The 25,826-nt window shown below is 39.6% G+C and overlaps 1 protein-coding gene and 1 long non-coding RNA gene across 7 annotated transcripts in view; one reads left to right on the forward strand and one right to left on the reverse strand.

Moving 5' to 3' along the window:
- The window catches only part of KCNC1 (potassium voltage-gated channel subfamily C member 1), a 124,998-nt gene that overhangs the window by 34,938 nt on the left and 64,234 nt on the right, over positions 1 to 25,826 (reverse strand). For all 6 annotated transcript variants that reach the window (XM_057418144.1, XM_057418140.1, XM_057418145.1 and 3 more), the window contains exon 2: positions 4,776 to 5,709. In XM_057418144.1, coding sequence (XP_057274127.1) covers positions 4,776 to 5,709 — 934 coding nt within the window. The remainder of the gene's footprint in view (positions 1 to 4,775; positions 5,710 to 25,826) is intronic.
- Positions 216 to 16,602, forward strand: LOC130603980 (uncharacterized). Its single transcript, XR_008973333.1, has 3 exons — positions 216 to 441; positions 14,906 to 15,011; positions 16,484 to 16,602. It is a non-coding gene; the product is annotated as an uncharacterized LOC130603980 (long non-coding RNA).

Consider the following 25,826-nt stretch of genomic DNA (forward strand, 5'->3'; position numbering starts at 1 on the left):
CCATATTTTACAGCTATGCAATAAACAGAATTTTGTCATCAGTACACTGTGAAAAAGGGTGCGCAATATATTTCTATAAGATACAATATCCTTGGAGTTTAGCTTAAGTGAACCTGCATGCAGACAGGATCAGAGAGGTGAGGAATTCTTTTCTTGGCCATATTAAAGTCAATATAAACACTGTGTGTGTTGGTGTTGTAAATAGATACACAAAAACAATAAAAGGTTGGGGTAGATCTCTGAATAAACCCAAATTAACATCAGCTGTGCTTACAATATATGGATCCATTCTCTCTGGCACCAGACAGTACAGTAGACATCAAATGAAGTTATGAATTCCAATCATATTCTAAATTTCTTTCACCGTGTTGGAAAATTACATTCACCAGTTTATCCTGTGGCAACTTTAAGATGTAACCATGCAGTCAACCTCTCCTTAAGGTAAGCACATAGAGAGGGACTGAAGAGCTGAGTAACACTTTCAAAACAAAACTGAGAACTTTCAAGATTTGTTTTGCATGTTTTGAAGTTTTGTTATAAATTATAATTTTCATATAAATTGTACCTTAAAATATTTTACTATATGCACTGAGATAAATTATGTATGCCTGTAGGACACTGTGTGATTTGGGACAGAAATAAGCTGAATTTAAGTGGTTGAAACTGGCTTTTTCTGGTTTGCTTCTATTTGAAGCAATTTTTGCTTTGCCTTTTTTCCTATTTTGCTTCGGTTACAATACTGACTGAAATACTCAGAAGCCTGTACATAGGCTGCAGCACAGCAGACTATGGTTGACTGATGTTTGTTTAGTTACGATGAACTAATGTCTTTGCTGTAGATCTTTCAAGTGATCTTGCTCAATTAAGTTAAACCCCCTATCAAATGAAAATACTAGAGATTACTTCCATTTTTCTCTTTGCTGTCTACTTAGCCTGTCGAATATCTGATTGCAATATAGTGGTTATCACATAGTCAGTGATGGCAAAATGAAGCCTTAATTTTGAATGGGGCCTGCAAACAGCACTGCTACAACATGCTGCGTGTATTTTGAGTGAGGGGACACCTTGTCATCTATAGTCTGAGATATCCTTGGGTCAAGGAGTTTTAGTCAAATTGGTCAGGTAGGATCTGCTCCTTTGTATCAAGCCCTGTTCGTCCAGGCAGTATCTAAGCAGTATCTTGAAAATTCACAGGTATCAGAAGCTACCACAAAGAAGACTTTTTGTATAGAGAAATCTCTGCTTTCTTAATGCTGCTGGTGAAGGCCTGCCTTGCAGCTGTAGCTCTGCCATACTGTACTCTGAAGTGCCTTTCCTCCCCTTCTGCAGCTTTCCCAGCTACCCATTGAAAGGACCAGATGGGATGGAGAGCAGAAGGGGCTGCTGCAGAAAGGGAAGGCATGGTAGGGTTAAATTCTGACATTCTTCCTATCAGATTAAAATCAAGTGCTGTTATTTAAAGATACCCTCCTGCCAGGTGTAGATTAGCCCCGGACTGAGCTGCTGAGAGTGTTGGGGACAATTTAAAAATTTAATTCAATCCTACCAGAATTTAAATTCAGACCATCTTTGCTTTGCCTATAGATGACCATAATAGCATCATTAGCAGCAGCTGTGCAGCCTGTAGGCAAAGTTCTGCTGTTTGCAAGTCTGTGCCAGGAAAATGCTCCTTAGCTGGAGCGGAGGCACTGGGCTGTGACTGTGCAGAGCTCTCTGTGTGTTTGTACCCCTTGGCCCTGTGTGTATGGACCAAGAACAGCTGTGAGCTGCTGGCTTGGTGCATGAGAGGGCTATAGGGAGATAGTCATATGTGAAACTATTTCACAATCATAACTGTTTTGTGAAGCATTTAATCGTTCTACCACACATGATATATGGAATTAATAACGTCATGTGATGTCCTTTACACCTGAGCAGCTAAGCAGGCTTTTTTTTGGAATAATGCATTAAATACACATCATGTGATCTTGTATCACCTGAATGCTGTCACACTGAAGCTTTACCGTTAAAATTTACAAGATACATCTTGGAAAACACAGGCATTATTTTAGAAACATTAGGCACCCATTCTGTGTTCCTAGTACAGTGTTAACTGGATGTTTACAGTTAGGTGCTATTAACCAATCCAGATATTTTACAGTATGGGAAACACTTACTATTTGAAACTCTCTGTTTTCCTATAATGTGCAGATTATAATTTCAGGAACAAGTCAGTGCCTACCAATTCTTTGTATTAGATAAGTGAACCTCAACATCCAAGGCAATGCAGATCTTGTTTTTACAGTGTGGTATGATCTTATGTATTAGTTTTACTTTTACTTTGCACACATATAGATCTTTCACTATTAGGAAGCAAAGAGATACAGGCACTATATTTTGCTGCTAGTGATGCATAATAATTATGAGAAACTGAACTCCAGCAACAGTGTTACCAAGTCCATTTTGTTAGCTGAAGTATAAGTGTGCTTTGTTACTTCTTAAAATATATATGCTTGTATACTTATATAAAAATAATCTCTCTTAATTATTGCAGAAATAGATAAGTTGCTGTTACTATCAATACTTCATGGATATTGTGATAACAGCTGATTTTAGAGCACTGGTGGTGGCAAAACAGTTCCACATTGAACCAAAATTACACGTATTCTCAGGATACCAGTGTGGAATTGCACTGAACTCGTAGAGTTCTTAGTCCTCTTAGTTCCCAGAGAGGACCAGGGTAGGTAATGGAAGCAACTTTGTAAAGTAAGGGATTTCTGAGAAGAAAGTCACTCTGTAGCTGACTGTTAAAGTACTCAAGATTCTGGCATCTCTTGCATGTTACATTTGGGTAGTTGGCATATTGCTCATAGTAGGGGACAAACAGTAGTGTTTGTGCCCTCTTTCCCTCTTGACATGTGATGCCATAACGACATCTACTCGTGAGAACATTTGCTGCTTGGACATGAGTTGTGATAAGCATTTGCAACCTGAGGGGGATGGATGATAAAACCATACGCTTGTGCACCAAAGATACAATAGGAAAGAGACAGTCTATTCTCACTTACGAATTGTAATTGGCCTGTTGCAATGGAATAGCCTTTAACAAAAAATAATAAAGCTATTTACCTTCTGAATGGATTTTACATAGTTGCACAAAAGGGAAAAGAAATAAGGACAGAGAAAAGAATAGAAAAGAAGAGAAGGGTTCCCACCAGCTCTTCCCCTCCATAATTAGCATTGGCATTGGTGAAGTCACACACAAAGGAAAGTCTCACTTTCTTTGTGCATCTCACAATGACATTAACATGCATGGCAATGAGATGACAAGAGAATACCTCACTCACAATGAGTAACAAATTACAACTTTTTTCAAAGTAAAAAAATGGTAACACAAGACCATCATAGGTATATGCTAGCTCTTTCAAAACATGTCATTTTTACTAGATGTCAATTAAAATCACTTGACTGGTGATCTGTTCGATCTTATACAAGAGGGGGATATTCTGAATAAGCTGAAGAATGTCTACTATGCAACTTGACTGGAACATCTGCCAAAAATTAAGTGGGCTTTGTTTTCAACATGGTTATCTACTTGAAATTACTCCATAGAATAAATAGTTGTATTCCATGGGTAGAGGTAGATTATGGGGTTTAAATAATCAAAATGGAGCCCCGTAATTTCATGTGCTGTAGGAGGATTCTCATAAAACTGAGATATTCCCATAATTAACCACTAGCCATGGGATATTATAATATATTCCATGGTGACTAGTATTTTTTCCATTTCTCTGCCCCCCTCCCAGTAGAATTAGTATGATTAATTTTGCTCCGGTTTCACCTATTGCTAACACGAATCAATGTAATTAAAACCAAGAATACCATATTATGAGGCACTAGGCCAGACTGGCCGGTAATGACCAGTCAGACCTTTTCCAGTAGACCTTTGCTGCTAGAAGGAGCAGTTGTGTGCTAAAAGGTTGAAGGAGCTGTAACTCACCAACCCACACTTGCAAAAGGAGCATGTTTTAGAAAATGTGGCTCAAAGCTTTTCATAGTTCAAAACGCTAAATTCTAGTGGAATATTATAGAATAGATTGATTTGCATGCCATGGAATAAACATCCTTACATCTCATCTTGCCTCAGAGTGAGTCAGTTTGCATTAGTGTCAAGAATTTGAGCTGTTGTTCTACTTTGCAGTTAATCATCAGAAAGAGACGGGATTGTCTCATGAATATGCATGATGGTATGGTTGTCCTTTCAACTTACTAGGCACCTAGTTTCTGTAATGAGATGTACAATATCTGCCATTTAAAACAGCTGAAAGGTCCCAAATGGGAACAAATGAGAAAGCATCAGGCTGTTTCGAATTCCAGCCCTGTTTTGTCAGAAAACTCTAATTGCTGAGTACTTGGCTCCTACTCTGCTCTATGAAGCATTCAGCTCTCAGGAGCCTCTGAGATGCATTACACAGTCCAGCAACATAGCTGTAGAACTCTCAAAATTCTTCCACTAGAAGCTTTTCAAAATATCTTGAGACTTGTATGCCCTCAACCAGGACCAAAGTTTGGTCTCCTAGAGCGTGCTCTCATCCTTAGTTTTGCTGATCAGCCTCCACTGTACCATTTGTCCCTGCAACCTAGACTTCACACATATTATTCACTGTGTGATGGTGGGACTAGAATGGATAAATGTGCTACCCATTGCTCTAAGAAAGCAGTCTGGCTGAATCTTAAATCACTACGCGGGATGGAGGTTAACGGTCAGATGGACATTCCTCTAAGAGGTTTCCTACCTGCTCTGTTAATTTCTAAAATTTCTTCTTGGGCCAGTGGGCAAGTGTCGCTCTGAGTACTGTGGTGTGGAGAGTTTACGACAGATTTACAATAATTGGGGGATCCCAGCTGGGGTGGCCTCGGGATATGCTTCTTTTTTTTCTTTGGTAGCTTCTGCTTAGCCATAGCTAAGGAGTAATACATTCCGAAATTGTTCACAATGACAGGGACAGGCATGGCAATGGTCAGCACACCGGCAAGAGCACAGAGGGCCCCAACCAGCATGCCTGACCAAGTCTGAGGATACATGTCTCCGTAGCCCAGGGTCGTCATGGTGACAACAGCCCACCAAAAGCCGATGGGGATATTTTTAAAGTGTGTGTGTTCACTGGCACTAGGGTCATTTGGTTTAGCACCTATTCTCTCAGCATAATAGATCATCGTGGCAAAGATTAAGACGCCCAATGCCAAAAATATGATGAGCAGCAAGAATTCATTTGTGCTGGCACGGAGGGTGTGTCCCAAGACCCGCAACCCAACGAAGTGGCGGGTCAGCTTGAAAATTCGCAGGATTCGCACGAAACGGACTACGCGGAGGAAGCCCAGGACATCCTTAGCAGCTTTGGAAGACAGGCCACTGAGTCCAACCTCTAGGTAGAAAGGCAGTATGGCCACAAAGTCAATGATGTTCAAAGAGTTTTTGATAAATTCCACCTTGTTTGGGCAGAAAGTGACTCTCATCAAGAACTCAAATGTAAACCAGACCACACAGACACCTTCAATGTAGGTGAGAAAGGCTTCAGTTTCTGCTTCCCTGTAGTGCCGCACCTGGGTGTCATTCCCGATGAATTCAGTTTCTGTCTTGTTCACAATGGGGTTAAATCTCTCATGGGTCTCGAGGCAGAAGGTGGTTATGGAGACCAGAATGAAGAAGAGGGAGGCAAATGCCACATACTGTGGAAAGAAAGGAGAGAAATGTATGTTAACCAGTAGTTTAAGTACAGGGGCTTTGATTCTGAAACACCAGCAAGAGACAAGAGCTGTATTAAAACTAAAGATAATGCCAGCCCTTCTTCCTTTGGGCTTCAGATGCCAGGTCTCAGCTGCAAAGATAGCCTAACATTCAAACTTGGAGGGAGAGCAGTATATAAGTACACGCTAAAATCCATTCCTATACCGATAGTGGTTTAGTGCGTGTGTAAATTTAAGCAAGCATTTAAATCTTGCTTAAATCTTGTCCCTTGGTTTTCAGGTTAAAGGCATACTGAGATTCTACCTTCCTGAACTTGGTCTTCTGTTACTTCCTGGTCTTTAGTAATAGAGTACATCTTCTAGGACAATTGTCATGCAAGAGCCTTTTTGCAGTATTGTGTCAGTAGTATAGTGGCTGCTTCCTGCTCCTAGCTTAGTGAAAATTATGGTATTTCAGATCTCAGTAAAGTGCTAGTAAATGCTAATGGCAGTCTCAGGTGGGCTTTACAACAGCAGAGTCATGCTTGACATCACCAGACTTTCTTGCCAAATCCGAGGGACAGATTGAGGAACAGTCACATATCAAACCAAGCTTTCCTAGGGTAGGTGTCTCTGTCCTCAGTTCCCTTCTCCAGATCTTTCAGGACTGGGGGACAGGGAGGGGAAGAGAGAGGTTTCAAGTAAGCCTGTCAGCTGACCTGAAAAGAGACAGACCTATTGGATTTTACCAGACAAGGTTTTCTGTAAGAGATTCTCATTACAATGTAAGACTTCTACCTACTGTAACAGGCCCTGCTAAAACGTCTGTCCCCATCTTTCTTATAAGCCCCCTTTAAGCACTGAAAGATTGCAAGAATGTCTCCCTGGAGCCTTCTCTTCTCCAGGCTGAACAACCCAAACTCTCTCAGCTTTTCTCAGGCTTTCCTCAGCCTAAAGGAGATCTCTTGTTTGTATTCCAGGATAATTGAGGGGTACAGTCAGACTCTTGCAATCGCATTTCCTCTGCTCAATCCTCCTTTAATCAATTAAGTAGTTTGCATGAATTGAAGAGGTCTCTGTGTGTTGGAGGACTAAAACCTCTTTCCATTCCACTCCCTACCTCTGTTATCTTCCTGTTTGTCTTGTGTATCACCTTGACAAGAAACATCACATAAAATACTATTTTACTGTCTTCATGAGCAACTGTGGTAATTAAAAGATTAGTCAAATATTCTTATGCTGTCCTGCTCTTCATACTGTCCCTTTTTCAGCAGTGTAGCCAAAATAGGGATTTAAAAGAACAAATTTCTTCTAATTATCTGTTGCCAGTAAATGCAGTGGAATAATCTAAACACAATTGCTGCCAAAGGAATAGACCAGTTAAAGATAACCTATGCTTCAAGCTACCTGTCTTGTAATCAAGATGTCCCTCTTGTCTGCTGTCATGGGTAGACCTAGTGCAGAATTACACTTGACCTTCCATATTGGCAAACAAACACAGAAGCAAGGATTTGCCACAGTTTGGGGTGAACCATTTGCCAAAATACAGAGAAACTGACAGAGAATAAAATCACAGAATTGTTTAGTTTGGAAGGGCCCTCTGGAAGTTGTTTGGTACAACTTCAAAGTTGGATCACGTTGATCAGGGTCTTGTCTGGCCCAGGTCTGAATATCCCAAAATCCCACAGCCTCTCTGAACAGCCTGTGCCAGTTTTTGGCCAGTAAGAGCAAATAAGCTTGGAAGGATACAGAAGCAAACTAGCTCTTCCACTTTTCAAATTCAACTTTGTTGCCTAAGAGATCAGAATTTAGCCATTGTCACAGATTTAAAAAAATACAAAGAGTTCCTCTCCCTAAATGATTCATGTTATCCTAGCCTTGTTATGTGATGATCTAATATGTGTGCTGATATATGATAAAATCAATGTCTGATATAAAATAGTTGTCTGGAAGATAAACAATCTGGAGGTTAGGGAAATTGAGAAGCAGGACTGTGGGTATCTTTTTGTAAGATTCTCCTTTTAAACAGGGAAATTTCTCAATGCACAGTTTCTCCATCTGTAAAATAGATCAAAAAAAACCCACAACAACACAACAAACCCAGCTGGTGTTTGTCATGTGCTTTGTGGTCCTAGTTGAACGTGTACAGGTTCTATATGATTTCATTTTAATGTTATTAACTTAGTAATGTCAATGATGTGTATATTTACACTGGTATCAACAGGCTCCCTGAAAAATAAGCCGAAGAGACTTTTAAGTGGTCTGTTTGTGTATGATATTGTTAACACTCAGTGCTTAAGTAGAGGGCAATACCCCAACTGTCTGAGTATGAGTAAAACAAGAAACAAAATGCATCTTGCAGTAAGAACTCAGAAAATGTTCCTAGCAGCCTCAGCACGTCTGCTTTGTTTCAGCCTAGAGCAGATTTTTACTGTAGAGTCACAGAGCCTTGAGAATTGAAGCTGCAGAAGGAAATGCTGACACCTTAAGTCAGGTAGCACTCACAGATGAAAAGCAGAGAGGGAAATAAAACTGTTTGTTGTGGTTTAAGCCCAGCCAGCAATCCAGAACTACACAGCCGCTTACTCACGCCGCCAACCCCCCCCCCCCCCTTCCTCCCCCCACTCCCAGAGGGATGGGGAGGAGAATCAAAAGAATGTAACTCCCACAGGTTGAGATAAGAACAGTCCAGTAACTAAGGTATAACACAAATCACACCACCAATGATAATAATGATAAGGGAAATAACAAGGGAAGAGAATACAACTGCTCACCACCTGCCAACCGATACCAGCCCGACCCAAGCACTGATCTAGCCCTTCTGGGTAACTGCCCCCAGTTTATATACTGGGCATGATGCGCTGTGGTATGGAATACCTCTTTGGTTAGTTTGGGTCAGGCGCCCCGTCTCTGCTTCCTCCCAGCTTCCCCTCCTCCCTGGCAGAGCATGAGACTCACAAAGTCCTTGGTCAGAGTAAACATTACTGAGCAACAACTAAAAACATTGGTGTTATCAGTGCTGTTCCCAGGCTGAAAGTCAAAACCACAGCACTGCACCAGCTACTAAGAAGCAGAAAAATGACTGCTGCTGCTGAACCCAGGACATTCACTAATAATGACCTGAACACTAATCAAACCAATGGATTGCTCTTGTATTATTTAGTGGTTCTTAATCTTCTTTCTCATTACATTTTACAACAGAGTTTCTCTTCTTCCTAGGATCTGAATGGGCTGGGGGAAAAGAGTGAGGATATTATGAAGTGATGATGGCATCATAATGGCAGCTAAAATTTTCCTTCATTTAAAAAAATACCTAAGTAAAGTGTTTGAAGTGATCAAAACTCTTATCTGCTTTTACATATGTGGATGACTCCTATTTCACTAGAGATGCTGCTGCTATTCCTTTTTTCTGGCTCTAATACCAACAAAGAAAAATCTCAAATTGTCCAAAACCATAGAAGCCATAAGGGAAGGCAGAGAGGTGATTTTAAAAGGGGATATTTTAATTTAAATATAAATTATGTTAAAATGTCTTCATTCTGGAGCGAGAAGAAATTACACTTCTGCATAATTTCTGTTAATAGCAGATATATTTGAATAAGATTATTTCAAAAGAGTCTAAAAGATGTCTTGCCCAGAAGTGGAGAATTTCATCATGTAATTCACATTACCTCTGATTACCTCTGATTCTATCTATCTATATCTATCTATCTATCTATCTATCTATCTATCTATCTATCTATCTATCTATCTATCTATCTATCTATCTAAGAGGCTGCCATCTCCCTGCTTCTCCATTGTCCTATGTCCAACCTAGCCATTTTTGTCAGTGCAGTGTGAAGTGCCGATTAATTTGGAATAATAGTTTTTCACATCAACTTTGCATAGCTGTAAAAGAAGCAAGGTAACAGGATCATATCTAGCCTGTCATGAATAACGAGCCAGTATCTTTCCACTTAGCGTGCATGTTTGGAGTGGGGACCTGGGAAGGGACACCTTGGCTGAGCATTTGGCAACAGGGACATTACTCTTGGACCACAGACAACAAGAAAAGTGGGTGGTGGCAGTAAAAGCTTCATGGCTTTTGCAAGTTAAGTTTCAATAACTTCAGAGTTTGTTTTCTAGTAAATAGCGGTCTACACACCACACCACTCGTAATTCATTCCTGATCATGTGTTCAGAGTGAGTTATTAGAAGCTGCACACCACAGAAGGGTGCTCTTCTCCCCTAATACTGCTCAGAATCATTTAACAATCCTGTCTCAAGCCAAATGGGAGAAAAGAAATAGATCACGCTCAGAGATTTGTCAGCCTCTCCCTTTGCAACTACTAACAGAAGTATTTAAAAAGTGTTTCTTAATCCTTATCGTTTTATAGAGAAATTCAGGAAATTCTACCCTTCTCTGAAACTCTGGGTGAAAGGCAAAGGAAGATGGTATTTTGTTTGAACTGCAGCTGTTGAAGGATCAGGAAATTTTTGATAGAAGTGGCATCATCTCCTTATACTGATCTATTCAAGTGAGATTTGGTTTCAATGACAAAAATACTTAAATCACTACCTCATAACTCTCCTGGTCCTGTTGAACCAACAAAGCATGGGAGCTAAGCAGCTGTCATCTTAGCTTGTATGAGTAGGGTGTCTGATCAGCATGAGATTTGCTGATTCTCCATAGGTGAACTCAGGACTTGCCAACACTGAAGTGGGAGATGAGAACACTCTCACCTTTGTCTCCAAAGAAGAAATGATGCAGCTATTAGTGCTGTGGGGCTTCCAGAAAGTATATTATGATTAGTAAGATCCAGTATGTTGGCATTGGGTGTTTTATTTTTTTGTTTTATTTTGTTGTGGGGAGAAAATGGAGGGGAGTCAGGGAGCAGGTGGGGAGAATAATAAAAAAATCCCAAGTCGAGTAATTTTTCAGGAAGTCTATGACCAGTAAATGCTGTATATTTTGCAGGAACAAGCTAGCCTCAGAAGAATTTCAGATCAGTGCTGGCAACCCATGAGTTAGTTGTCTACAAAACATCAGTCACTCAACTATACCCAGAGTCTTATGCTTTTTGCTAGCCTGCATAAACCCCCATGATTTCCATTCACAAGGCATCTCTTAAGATACTTACTCACTTTCTTTTACAGTAGTCCATCTGCTTGAGGTTTGTCTCTGAAAACTCTTACACCTGCCTGAAGCAGCCAACATTTTCTACTTGTGATTGGAATTGCAAAGCTTTGCCTAGTTTTTATTTTAGTCTGAAAGCTGTACTTTAACCAATCTTCAATTAAAACTCAGTCCATGTATCACCAGAATGTTAACAATAGAGATCTAACAATCTTTTTGCTGTAGTTCAGCTGAAGTATGGGTTAAATGAAAGCTGCTTTAAAATATTTAGCTGTATAACCACTTTATTATCTGTCAAGACCGATTTTTCCAGGCTTTCTTAGAGATATGGACCCTGAGTCAAACAAATGACTCATTCTGAATGTGCAAGTAAATCTGCTGAATTGTTGAAAGAAATACTGAATCTGTGTGACTGATTGAATGACTAAATGTAGGCACATGATACTAACAACCAGATAATGCTGTGGAAGTGAGCAAGAGCTAGGACTCTGTCAAAAAGCAAGCTCTGTAATATTCCATTAAGAATCCTAACGTAAGATGTTTCAAGATCCTTTGAGCAATGATTCTGAAATTAAAATTATTTACAAAGGGAAAAAACAGTTCTGCTTTTGTAGGTGCGATAAAGTATACGAAGGCACACTCAGATGTAACCACCAAGCTCTTCTGTGAAGGGGGAAATGATTATCTTGGCAGTCTGTCTTCTTTCAGTGAGATGATAAGACAATCAATAGAGAAGCTCACATCAGCAAACATACCGGTTCACTCACAAGACTATTCAGATTCATGTTTCCTCTCTGAGACAAATGGAAAAAGTAGGCTTGCAGACAGACAAAGCTTGCTCCAGAGTCAGAGAAAAAGTCCACTAGCAGCTCATGGATGAAATGGTTATATAATGCCAAAAAATATATGACAGCTTGCAAAAAAATTTTGGAATGCTTAGTGGCACACAGACATGAAACAGCGTGTTAAAAAAAATGTGCAGTCATCTGTGGAAAATATGCTTAAGTTATTCGGTGTTGACATTGCAATAAATAAATTAGAAGCAGATCTCTCAAATGTTATTCCTAGCAGGCAGCCATGTGCTTTGACAAGGTAGTTACTGGGATAAGAAAGACTGCATCAGAACTAGAAGTATGGTATGTACAGTATTTCTCAGTGACCACATGGCCAGCCAGCTGGTCACCAGGGAAAGGTTGGAATGGTTCTTCACAAGCAAATTGTCCAGTTTCATTTGGATAGATTAAATCTTGTGATTTAATAGGAACATTGCCGCAGAAGAGATGTGAATTTATTTTGCAAGCTTCCTTGCTACTCCCTAGTCTGACTGGTAGTGAGAAATATATGGAGACAGTATGGTGGGAGTAAGAAATATTTCATATTGCTCAGCAACAACTCAAAGGGAAATTCTTAACATGCATAGAGTCCTGATCCAAAAGGCCCAAGACTTGTGCAGGTAGGTGGGTATACGGGACAACACAGAAAGAGCTGTAAATGTGAAAGTAATCCTCACATCTCTTTGAGGGACTGCAGAAGTGTTCATTTGGTAGGGACCTCCAAATGTCATTCCCCTGTCCCAAAACATAGTGTTTGATCATTCCTGAAAGACAGCTATATTGACTGTTATTAAAGACCTCTAATGGTGAATATTGTAGAAATCCTGCAGGAAATGTATCCCAGTGCTTCACCACATTTTATCTGTTGGTTTGTTTTTTTTTCCTAATGCCTAACCTTAATCATCTTTGTTACATCTTACGCTTACTCATTTTTGTCATACCAATCACAGACAGCTAAGCATTTAGAAATTTGCAGATGTTTTCCTTCTTTTGTAAGCTAATAACCACTAAAAATTCAAATGTTCTATGTGTCCTAGACTCCTGTTTTCATATGCTCATGCTTTTGCTGCATAAATTCAATATAGTTATTAATCTCATTTTCAAATGATGCCACACACTTTTTAGCTGACAGTTCTGTCAAATGCCCTAGAATTAAAGAAAATGAGAAAGCCAGGTATCAATTCACATGGGAACATAAACTAACATGACAAATAAAATCAGGGAACTTGCCTATTATTACTAGTTTTTTCAGTCTTTTTCTGTTAGGCACTACGTAACCTTTTTTAGGACTTTGCATACTTCCTGTTTTGAACTGAAAAGGAGAGTTTTGTAGCAATGACTGGTGGTAGTGTCATGCATTAGGATTTTCAGGATCTCACCTCACCACCTTTGTTCTGGATGCTATTTTATCTCCTGAGAAAATCACACTTCCTTCCTCTCTAACTTGCTGCCAGTCTTTTCCCCCTTTTTGTTACAGCTTCTGCACTGTGGTTTGCCCAAAGGTGGCTCAATTCACATGCTCACGCTTATACAGAGTACAGCCTCTCTCAAACATACTTTTAGAGTGGTGCTAGAACCTTTCATAGAGCAGGAGACACATTTCTGTATGGTTTTATGGCCCACCCTCAGTGCAGTTTGATTCGCCAAACTCAGCTGTGCACTAGGACTCAAGGCGTAAAATTGTTATGGGCATGAAGCAGACAGAGGGTACTTGGTGGTCTCCAGCTCCATTACAAAGAGTGTGCCCTGCTTAAATATTTTTTTGCAAGAGGAAACACTCTAATATGTGGAGGTATTAAGTGCAAAACTTCACAAGGAAACACCAGAAATACGTAGCAAGCCTTTGTCCTGAATACAGAACTCCCTAACCTAACATACAAGGCCAACTTTTCTCCTGTGATTTTTGAGCCAAAGTATTTGGAGTGAGTTCCAGATTGTGTTTGTATTCAGACAATAATGCTTCTGCTTCAAGACAAATTAAAATAAGCAGCTGTCAGATCTCCAGTGGCTTAAAACGTGGGTAGGCTGGCTACATAACCACCCTTGGACAGCGTGTGAAATCTATCTGCACATCCTCCATGTGCACTCACCAATAGCTGGTAGGGTGTGTCAGTCAAGATAATGGCTGCTCCTATGCAGGACTAAGGGGAAGATCCAGAAGGCGTCAGCCCCCAAAAGTGAGCAGTTTGGGTCTGCAGTGGCTGCAGTGGTGGAGTCCTTAATCCAGTTTCTCTCCAAAAGCAATACTGTAGCAAAAGTTATTGTGAGAGAACTCCTTTTGGAGATGCAGACCAGCTTTTTTGTATTTGACAATGGAGTTTTGAAACCTCATTTTCTAACCTCTCCATGAGAGATGTTCCAAAGGTCTTTGAATTCTGGGAGCAGCTAAGTGCTTACCCTCTGATAGTTGAGCTGAGCACCTCAGAAATGAGGCACTCAAAATAACACTCTGAAAAACTGAAAGCCCTGGGATCCCTTTGGTGTCACTAAATGTTGAGCTCAGGATTTCCTGCTTTTACTGCAGCTGATATACATGGATGTCACAGATGGTGTAGTCCCTGAAAAGCCAGGCTTCTTAACAAGGTGGCTGAAAATGAGGCGTAAAAACTCCAGGCATTTTGATGACTGCTTCATTTTAGTGAAAACTTTTTTCATTAACTTTTTTGTTTTACAGATAGTGACTAACAGTGTATTGTAGACACTTTTCCTCCCACAGTAATTCACTTAGCTTAAGCCGTATCTATCAATTTGTGCTTTTAAAGCATTATGGCCACCATTCTTTCCTTAACACTGCAGTGTGTAGCAGAAAAGACCTAATAAGCTCCTAGATAGCCTAAATATATTAAAAAATATTGACATCTTTTGTTCCTTTGTTCTACAAAACCTAAATACCAAATATCTAAATTATCTGGTCCTATCACTTTATTCATTTGTTATAAAACATTAAGAAACTCCAACAACTATTACAGCATATGAGAAAATATTTGGGAAAGCAAAAAATGTTTTCATTCCCAGTTTGGCAGAGACTATTACACAGATTAATTTGTGCAAGGATAATGCACTGGATAGTAGCATCCTCACTCATACAAAATCTCTACTGACAACAATATTTGCCAGTACTCAGTTTTGACTGGCTGTAAGCCATTTTAAATATACGAATTAGTGACAAAATAACTTAGAAAACTGTGTTGGTAGCTTTTTTGAGGCAACTTCCGAAATAGTCTTTGTCGTATATCCTGTCTTATCTTAGACCACCAAGATTGAAGGTATTGGACCCAGTGAGTGCTGACTGTTTTTTATCAATATCAAGTTCTCAGTAAGGTGTTATGTTGTCTGCAACACAGGATCGAGGAATGGTAATGTATATATTCATGGTAATGCTCCAAAATATAGAATACTTCCCCAGTGCTAGTCCCCACAAGTAGCTGAAGAGTTTCAGAATTCACTTGCTGTGGCAGAGCGGCTGCAGATTTCCACTTAATAAATAATAAAATCCTAAGTGTATATGAAGATGTGTGTCACTGATGGTAGAATAAAAAGAATATTTTTGTATATGTATAGAGTAAGATTAAGATATAAATTCTAAACACATGTATATATTTGCACACATACTAGTCATACTACATTACAATACTACATAGTATATATGTTACATACAATGTCCTGCATAACATTTATAATATACATACAATAATATATCATACTAATATATAACTTATATAAAACCTATAATATGCCAAATTACACCTAGAAATATGTTAAATATACACACATGTTTATATATTAGGTATCTAATACTTGTCTCAAGGACTGTGGGGATGCCTGGCTGTAAATGTAATATTTAGGGAAAGCAATTTTTTTTCATTAGTGAGCACCTTAGTCTGTTTTAACTATCCTAGAGTGTCTCTTTAATCTCTTTGAATGCTGTCTATATCTTTAAGAATTATTGCTCCTATACATGAAAAATAAGAAAAATGTCCTTTTGCTATGGAGTTTGATAACACTAGTTAGTTAGATTTCCTATTTTCCAGGATGTTCTAGTAACTCTTTAACTTAGGCAGCATTTTTCATTTCAAAAATGCCTTCCAGAGTTTGAGTTTGCCTACATAAAAAGAATCACTTTGGGCTTGGCACAGAGGCTCTAGTTAGTTCTTTCTTTGACCATGAAGATATCTCTGAAATACTGTGGCAAATCATGTGCCTATTAGGAACTTCAAGTGATTACAAGGCACACTGTGACCATAGAAAACCTCAGGAAGAGATAGGACAGCTCCAACCGAAACTTAAGAGGGCACTGGCCATCCCATGAGCACTTACCATAATATTCACTACAGGGTAGTTAGTACATGTTCCCATTCCCCTCACTGACAGCACTATCCTGATTAAAAGGGGAGGGATCATCCTTTCTTTCCCTGGTAAAATATTTTCTCTTACTGTGTATGTTCACTGTACCCAATCTAGCCACACTAGTGCATACTTACAGACAGACAAAACCTCTGTGCTTACATGCAGGAGAGCAATTGAAAAAAACCTGTCCTCATTGTTATGTTTTTAAGGCTAAATTAATGAGTCACATATAGCAGCTGTGATACTAACCCTCTATCAGTTAACCCTCTCCAATAAACCAGGTTGATATCAGCAACTGTGAAGATCTTACAGAGACTGGATTTCCAGGAGTACTGCTGCAGGGCTAGTTGCACAGCACTGTCATCTTGCTTGCATCAGTTCAGAAGTGCTCCTACAGCCCTTTGCAGGTAGCTACTGGGAGAGCTACATTCCCATTTGGTGCTGGGCAGCTGCACTATCTCCCTCTGTTAAACCCTCTTAGTTGGGGCTGTAAAAGGCTCAGCACTACTGAGACAAGGAGACTTTCAAACATCTACAGTGAGGTGCATAAACAGCAAGCGAGTACTTACAAATACAACCTCTCATGCAGTCAAGCTTAAAAGAAAGATGGAAGTAAAAGGAACCAAGGTAAGTCATAGCTTAAACCTAGAGGAAAATTGTTTTCTACATAAGGTGAAAGCAATTTACAATATTTAAGAGGTTCACTAGCAATATTATGCAACTGTGTTTAGCTTGCATCCTGCAGTACACTCAACATCTTGTGGGATAATAGGATCCTCATCTTTTATTGCTTGCTGTATTCTGGCTGTACCAAATACAGCACCATCTGTGCTGTATTTGCATTTCTTTAGTTTATTCTAGTGCACATAAAGGTATGATGTGAACTGTGTTTGAGGAGCCAACTTAGTTTCTGACTTCTATCCTCCAATATAAAGGAAATATCCTTTGTTTGAAGTAGCTTTATTTGAATATTATTCACCTACCTGCGCTGCAAAGAACCTGAAATACTGCATAGCATTTAACAGTGTGAAGCTCTTTATGCCTTGGAAGTGCTGTTGAAATGTTGGCATATAGGTATCAATCTCTGCAGCTGTTTTGTAAGGCAAACTAAATAGATACTATTCCCTAGAAGAGGTGATTGTGAGGCTGAAATGTTAGAGCCTCTGTTTCTCAAGTGTGGTGTTTTAACTTTGACTACACAACTACCAGTATCGAGGTCTTAGACTGGGGCTAAATTAGGAGCTATCATTCAATATGTGTCTTACTAACCAGACTTCCACAAGGATGGATAAGACTGTCAGATTCTGAGTGCTGAGCTGTTTTTAGGATACTGTGTCTGGTAGCCAAGATACAGTCCCCCAGAACTTGTGTTTGCAGAGATCAAAGCCATCCAGTAGAGAAATTCCAGCCCAGTCTTTCAGCCATGCCCTTCCTTTTAACCTTGCAGTGCAGTGAGTCCCAACACGTAGCAAACGTGAAGGGTGGGGGTAGAAAGGATGGGGGGCAGTGCTGTAGATTTACATAGGCTCTCAGAGGTTTGTTCTTCTTGTGCAACTCTACTACACCAGTACCTCTAGAACTGGCCACTCCGGGTTAGAGAAGGGTGAGAACTTTTCCAGTACCCTTTCTAGTGACTGCAGTAGTTTGTCATGAGACTCTGAAATCCTTAACACTATGATTTCTTATCATATGTTTTAACAGGATCAGACTGACACCTTATGAAAATCTGGCCTGTAAGGATATTTTGGGTTGGAGACTCATTAAGTTTGAATCACCAGAAATCACTAATCACTTTTGGAATTCTTCTCTAGAATTCCCTAGCAATTCTTCCCTATTGTTTCTTCTCTACAATAGGCACAAAGCTGCATTAGAAATTAAGGGAAAATGGGTGAAATAAACTGACATTGAGCATGCATTGATTCCAAGAATGTAATTTTTCTCTGTGAACAGCTGGATGAGTTTTATTTTCTCTCTTGAATGTGAGACAGCCTGCTGTCCCATGTCCTTTCTGTAGCATACCTTTCTTTGCTTAAAGAAGAGCTTGGGCAAACTATTACATACAAAAGTCTCTTTAGAAATATGGTCTTCAAAATCAAGGAGGGGTCTGGAATGCTGACTTGTTTGAAAAAAGTAATTCACAGACTTGTGGGCATTAAGGTAAATACAGTCAGCTACAGGAAACAGGTGGGGGAGAGGGTCCTGGGTGTGAAGTCAACAGAGGAGAAAGCTGGAACTTGCATTCAAGCAAGATATTCTGTTAGCTGGCAAGGATGGAAAATAGCATTCACCCCAGAGGGGTTGTTTTCACCCGTTACTCTTCTGATTCTTGAGTGGTTTGTGGGAATTTTGTGTTGCCACAGGCCTGCTTAGGGCATGGACAATGTGTGAGTGAACGTCTAGGAGAGCGCAAGAAACTACTTCCCAGGCAGAAAATGTTAAGGATTATTTTAATGCACAGAACTAGTTGGGTAATTAAAAGGTGCCAAAATCAAAGTTTGTGATTATTTTTAAAAAAATGTTTGTTTATTTCTTCATCAGGGCTTGAAGTATTTTTATATTTAACTTGCAGTATAACCTCAATGAGGAGGAAGAGGAAGCTTCCCTTTGTGACATCTTCCTTGAATGCCCTGTGCTTTGGGAAAGGTGCACAATTTTCCAGAAAGATGGAAAAGCCCTTTTCTCATCTTCATGTATTAGGTGCAAACAACTTCCATAAACACCTTACTTGCAACTTGGCAACATAAATGCTCCTCCAACCTCAGAATAATTCAGAGCACACCAATTTGAGTGCAGTAAATTGTTCCCTGCATAAAGCTGTCCCTTCTGGATTATAAGGAAAATTATCTTGGGTACTGACTGGAGTCAGTGGAAATGAATGCACTCCTGTTGCCACCTCCTTTGCCTCAGAAACAAGAACCCAGCATATCTTTCCCCCCCTCCCCTATGTTTCATTAATCAATCCAGGAAGCTGCCCTATTGTGGGTAACCTTGATACACAGAGAAATTGAAGTGTGGTAGGAGTCCATTTATGCACTTTCTTCCAGTGAGCCGTAGAGCTGGTTTTTGATGTGAACTGTTGTGCTAGGTATGTGATGACCAAGTTCTTCATGACATAGTCTCTCTGAGAGCTGAAGATTTGCAACAGAAAAATTAGCTTATTCTTGACGTGGCCTTGTGGGCTGAGAAAATTTGCATTATACAGACCTTTTGTCTCAATGCGGGTGTTTACATAGTACTAGGATTTTTTTCCCCCTCTTCAAAATAGTCACAAAAGTTGGGGCGTGAGGAATTGCCAACCGTATTTTAAAGGAGGCGTAGCCATGGTAACTGAGGTACCTTCAGTTACCAAGGTAACAGATGCAGCTCGACTGCCTAGCTGGAAAGCCAGACAAATCTACCCATGATCTGTTGATTTTAAAATCCTTTATAAATTGTTGAGCTGTTTTAGGCACTTAAATTCATAAATCAAAATGTCTGAAAAATGACCAATGCACTCTACTATTTATGAATTATTCACCCCATTTTTATTTCCCCTTATCAATGTATCTAGGCTTTTCCTGCTCCTTTTTCTTATTTATTGTTTAGAAAATGCTTTTTTTCTATCTGAAACATATTATTCGTATTATTGCTGATTTTAAGTCTTATTCATTGGAGAAATCCTAGTCCCCTCCCAATACCCCCTGCTCTAGTCCTGCAGTCCCTGAATGGAGTTTTCTGTACTTCTGTCCTGAAACCACAAAATATGTTTTGCTAAAAATTTGCTAATGACTTAAATTGATACAATTTGGAATGAGTTCCATCTCAAACAATCAATACAGGCGCAGTGATGTAGAACAGGCAGGCAGGTAAATTGGTATAAATAAATATACAATTGATTTTACTTTTAAAAACAAATTAGGACATTTGTAGTCTTACCAAATAAGATGAACTGCAACTTACACAAACAAGTGTATTCCTAGGTTTGTCTTCTCTAATACTAGTAGTGAACTTGTTACTACTTATAGCTCAGTAACTTTTATTCCTGGGATAATATGCGTAATTTCTTGGCCTAAAAGCATGGTTTGCCTATTATTAAACCAGGTCATGTTTATTCAGGATTTCCCCTTATGAGCTTGTTTTTGATAATTATTTGTGGTAGCCTCTGCTCGTTAATGAGCACTGAAGGATTGCATAATTCCGTATAAGTTATGCAATAGGCTAACACACTTGTGTCCTGATATGCATGTGCAGTGAAGGCCAGGACCTGTCCTTCAGACCCTGCCTCTGGTGTCATTGCTAGCTTGAGTGGGTGCACCAGCACTACATGCCTTTGCTTTCCTCTCCCCCGTCTGTACTCTCCACTCTGCAGACTTTGCCACTGGCTTATGCGCACAAGGAGAAGTATAGGAGAGCACAGTCCAAGTGGAGCAGAATGCTGAGACTCTGAGCTGCTTGACTCTGGAAGGAGGATGTACTGGGATATACAGACCAAGGTCATCAGAGCTGCATGAGCATAGACAGCTTGGGTCTGGAAGGAGCGTAGCCATGACATTGTGTACAAGTCTCTATGATCTGCCATTCCTAATCTGCTAATTTTGAGGTATTTCCCCTGCACAGATGACTCATTCAGGAACATGCAGTGGGCATAGCACTAGGAGGCAAGCAAAATCTAGCTCTTTGGATATATGAAGTGCCTGCTGCATTCATTTCTTGTGTTTATAGCTGTGTTGTTTCAACAGTAATGCCAAATCTTACAGTCTAAAACCAAGTAAAATTCTGAATTGCTGAAAAGGTGAGTTGTAGAAGGTTCCCTCAGATCTGTTTATTTTGAGGAGTGATGTCAGCAATGCTGTAAGACTGGCAAGGCTAAGAACCTGCCATTAAAAACCCATAAATATTTAGGCAGATGTCATGGGATTTAACACAGCCATTGGATTTTTGAGGTGCTTGGCTTATTTTCTCTGACCAATATGTGCTTGCTCATGAGCATGTCATTATGGTCCTCGTTATTCTTGTGTAATGACCACTAGTATGAGTCATTCTTGCTCAGAAAATCCTATTCATTCTTCATGTGCATCAACTCCTATTAGATGAGCAAATCTGGTAATAGGTGTTGCTTTAATCCTAGGGTTTTGCCATCTCAGATGAGACATCATTCTTAGAAATCTTGGAAATGAGAAACTCCAAAGGGTATATCCTGTACATCCTGCTGCAACTGGGAGGCCTTTCCAGGGTTATTCAGGGGATTGTAACAGTTGAGCCTTATCATGCTCTTTCATCCCATATTTACAAGATGTTGGGTTTTTTGTTTGCTTAGCTTTTCCCTCCAAGGTCAAAGTGCCTTTCAGATTGTTGCAAACTACTTTTTAACCTCTTTAGTCAGTTTCTTACCAGAAATGGATATATTGACTTGGTTCAATCTGTCGTCTTAGTTTCAGTTATTGAAGGCTGCAAAGGTATCTTTTGGTTTTAGAGATGGTTGCCTAAAAAATAAGGATGGGGAATGCTGGATCTCTTCAAAGCTCAGTTTAGATTGGAATATTTTTAATTTGAATATTAACACTTCCCCTGGTATTCAGTTGAAGCTTAAATGTTATTGTTGTTATTGATAATTTGTTATCATGCACAGACATGTTTAAATTGATAGCATGTTTTAAGGATTTTACTTTTCAATACCACAGTTCAAAAAATCTAATTAGTCTGCCGGTTTGTCTGCCTTTCAAACCTACTCAACAAGCAGCTCAAGTACAAGATGTTCTTGTCTGATTCAACTGACAGATACACTGCACTTACACAGCCCTCCTCATCGCTTGCCAGACAGGGAACTGTATCAAGATAGCTGAGCTGCCTGAACATAAAGAGTATCTAAACTGATTCAGTGGCTCATGAATGCAAGCAGAATCACGCAGTGTGTTTATTACAGTGTCATGCTCTTGTATGTGGACTTGAATTTCTGACTTGCTCTCTGGGATGAATTTTCAACGTTGACTAGAGGATTTCTCTTCCCAGCTCTCATTTAGGTTTAAAAGTAGCCACATGGCTGAACTTTCTACTCTAGGCTTTGAAATGCCAGCTGGCGTTGTTACCTGGGAGATGTTTGGGAAGTGGCCTGGTTTCATTAATCCTGTGGGCCAGGGACTCTGGATGTGATGTGGTTGTTAAGGCTAGAGCAAAAATAAAAGGTAATTGGGTCAAACATGGGGAAGCAGAGAACAGAGAGGTGTTACTTTGTTTACACCTGCCTTTGTATTTTTCGAAGAAAGCTCATATAGTGGAATATGCTATGTCAGGAATTATGAAAAAGAGAGGGTAACTGCTGATCTTCCCCTGAAAGGCAACACTGAAGTTTCCTTCCACTCCTAACACAAAGAGTTTCATAGCCATTGATTTTTCTGAGTTATAAATGGGTGTTGGGTTGACCTTTTAGCCACAGTCTTGTAAGCAGAAATTCAGATAAAGCCTCTGGTTTGTCACATCTTTCTAGCATTTGGGAAAAGTGCTAGGGGTCAAAAACAACATACAGAACTAAAGCCTATTGGCTAATGGTACAGGATGGTGGCTATAGGAGCTGGAAAACCACCTTCTTTGCTGCGCTGTAACTAGATGATCTCGCTTTCCAGTGCAGTCAGTCTCTGCTTGGCATTGCCATGGCTGCCTTATTTTGACCCTTTAAACCCATTCTCTATTTGATTTGTATGTGCAGACAGCTTCTGCATTCTGGGTTCCCTTTCCCATCTGTGTGTGTGTGAAATGGGGGGAGTATTTGCTCTTAGGTCCTTCTGCTACTTCATATACAGAAATAGACTGGAGCCTTCTGAGAAGGCAGTAAATTCTTCTTACAATACCAGGGACATGTACCGCTGGGTTAAAAAGGGAGTGCTGGTGCTAGTCTGTATTTTGGAAAACAAAATCTTTTTGCCCTCCACCACTCTGAAAAATATGTCTATTGTGAGGAATCAACGAAATACGAAATGGGGAGAAGGCGGCATGTCTAAATAGGATATAATGAGTAGCTTTAAAATAAGGCATCTCTTTCATTCTAGCAAATGAATTGACAGAAGCTGCTGTTAGTTTTTTTTCTGACAGCTTTTTGTCCTATGTGCACTGCAGCACAAATATTAAATTTTCTAAATTGCCCTCAACAGGAGATTCACCAGTACTGCAGTGACTGTATCTCCCGTGGGAATACTTGTAGCTTTCAGCTGGCTGGCTTGGTAGGTGGGTTAGCAGCACAGCCCAAGCCTGCCAGCTGCTTGGCTAGAGGTGTTAATGTGTGCTCTGTGGCCAAAGCTTAAGGGGTGATTTTTACTAATAAGAACAAATGCTTTGAGGGAGGGTGTTCCTATAGGTTGCATGCAAGACTGTGCTTTCAATTCTTTTGTTCCTTGCAGCCAATTTCCCTTTCTCTTTATTCTGGGGTTTTATCTTCTACAGCTGAATTGAGGAGCAGTGTGCATGTAAGTGGGAAGAAGCAAGTGATGAAAACAAGGAAACATGACATTGCACTAATTAGCTCTCTGCTGCTTGGCAACAACTAAATACTACTTGAGAGCAATAGGAGTAAGACTGAAAGGAAAAGCAGGAGGCTGAACTGATTTAGGATTTGACATATTATTTATTTAATTATTTATTTTATTCTATCCTTTTCTCCTTTTTTTTTTTTTTTTCCCCAACTCATAAATAGGAAAATAGGGTTGAGGCTGAGATCATTCCCTATCCTAGCACATTTTCTTTGACAACATATAATGTCCAAATAGTATATGTTCATTAGTATACTAAGTCTTGGGCGTTGAGCAAGGACTGCACAGACGTGGAAGTGTGATGAGATGTGATTTTCCTTTCCAGAATGATGGAGATGTCTAGATACAGATTACTTTGTTAGCATGATAGAGGTTTGCTTGCCTTTGGCTGCCCAACCTTATTTGTTTGCTTGTTTTGTTTTCATTTTTCCATTGAAGCTTACTAAGTAAATCTGTATTCTTATGCACCTTGCTCAGAGAGAGATCTTTGCAGAGCTTTCAGCTAGGAAAAAATTGCCATGTTTCTTTTCCTAGAAATCACCAAGGTCAGGCTAGAAATAACCAGGTGCTCTGTGGCATTGGGAAAACAACGGGAAATTAAATATAATTATTTTGGATATAACCTGCTTGAAAAGAGATATCATCAAAGTAGAAAGCATATTAAAATCAAATCTTCGCCTCCATTTCACATAATTGTCTAGAACATGCCATTGAGACTTGCAGAGTACTTTAGGCTCCATGTGTCCAAGTTTGTGCCTGACGGCATCTGCATCACTTGGTGGAATGCCCTGAGCTGATCCTCAGCCATCTCCCTCATGATGCCCCAGTGAGGATGCAGCTGGCTCTCCCTTCGCACCCATCAGCTGCTCCACTTGTTCCTTGCACTGTGGAATTAGTCAGTTTTATGCCTTTATTATTTGCAAGTGACACTTTAATTTTCAGTCTGCTAAAAACCTACCGCGCAAGGTATCTGATAAGTTTTGGTATCAATGCCTTGCAGAATCTCAAATGTGTGAGCCTGTCCACCAGATGTCAGAAAATAGTGGCTTTTTTCATCCATTATGATGGGCTTTGTTGCTTTAAATAACAGAAAAAAAAAGTGTGCGGGACAGGAGTATGTTTGCATGAAAAGAACATCAGATGCAAACAAACTATACAGAAGTTATAGAAAAACTTAGTGGTTGGAAAATAAAGCACTCCTGAAAGCTTTTTAGACCAGTATTAGGTTTTGTATTCAGTGATCTTCTCCAGAAATCTGTTTTTCAGTTGTAAGGCCACATTAACAGCATATGTAGTAGAAGCAACTCCATTGTATTTGATGCTTACAGACCCTTTTCCTACAGTGAAGGTCATGCTTTTGCAGTCGGTTTCTGTACCTGGAGCAAGGTGTAATGAGGCATCAGGATTTCTAAGTAAAAGCCCAACTTGAGACACTGTCTCAAAGTTTGGTAGCAGTGCATACTGATTTATATTAATTAGGCCTATTACTTTATCTTTTCTCACATATTAATTGCGTTCTGATCTGCTCACAAAAACCTCAGTCCAGTGGAACTTATTTCTACAGTGGTGAGTGAAATTGCAGAACTGGCCTCTCGGTGTCAGCTAATAACTTTTTGCACTTTACTACCTTGTAGGTTTTTTACCTAAGTGGGAGAAAAACAGGTGGAAAGGAGAGAAGAAAAAGACAGTGTTCTGTTCCTTCTCCCCTAGAAATCAGTGGTGAAGATTAATAGTTTTGTGTTAAATGGCTTTTCCCATGAGCATATCTCAAAATGATTTACGAAAACTGATACGCTAGCATTAATTCTCCTTTTGTGGATGGGGAGGATTAAGCTGCAAATATGAAATTGTTTTTGTTCACTAGTGAAGTATATATGCTTCTAGGAAATAAATAAATACAATCCAGAACTTTATGTGGAATGTAGATATGGCAAAATGTCCCTTGAGAGCAGATATTCCTTTTAAACTATGATGTCAGTGAGCATTCTGGCATAACTAAACATGATTCATTAAGTCAGTTTCTTTGAAAATTCTGTTAAGATAGAAGTAAATGGGGCAGAAGCCAGCCAGCTTTTAAATGGTAGCACTGTGGCTTATGCTGCTTCTATTCATTTGCTGTATTAATGGTACAGCTTAATGGGACAGTCAGAGAAAATGCAAACATAAGTCTTTAGTCGATTTAGTCTGTTAGGCACGTTTTGAATGTAAGGCCATTCAGAAAACAAAGTTCTGTAGTCCCATTTCATGCTGTTTTAAAATTAGAACAAGAAAGCTCTTATCTACCTCCAAGGATGTTTTGTCTTCAAAAAATGATAGGGCTTGTTG

The sequence above is a fragment of the Pezoporus wallicus genome, unplaced genomic scaffold, assembly GCF_028554395.1.
Source record: "Pezoporus wallicus isolate ANWC-B61680 ecotype Strahan unplaced genomic scaffold, APGP_CSIRO_Pwel_v1 contig_2025, whole genome shotgun sequence".
NCBI lineage: Eukaryota > Metazoa > Chordata > Aves > Psittaciformes > Psittacidae > Pezoporus > Pezoporus wallicus.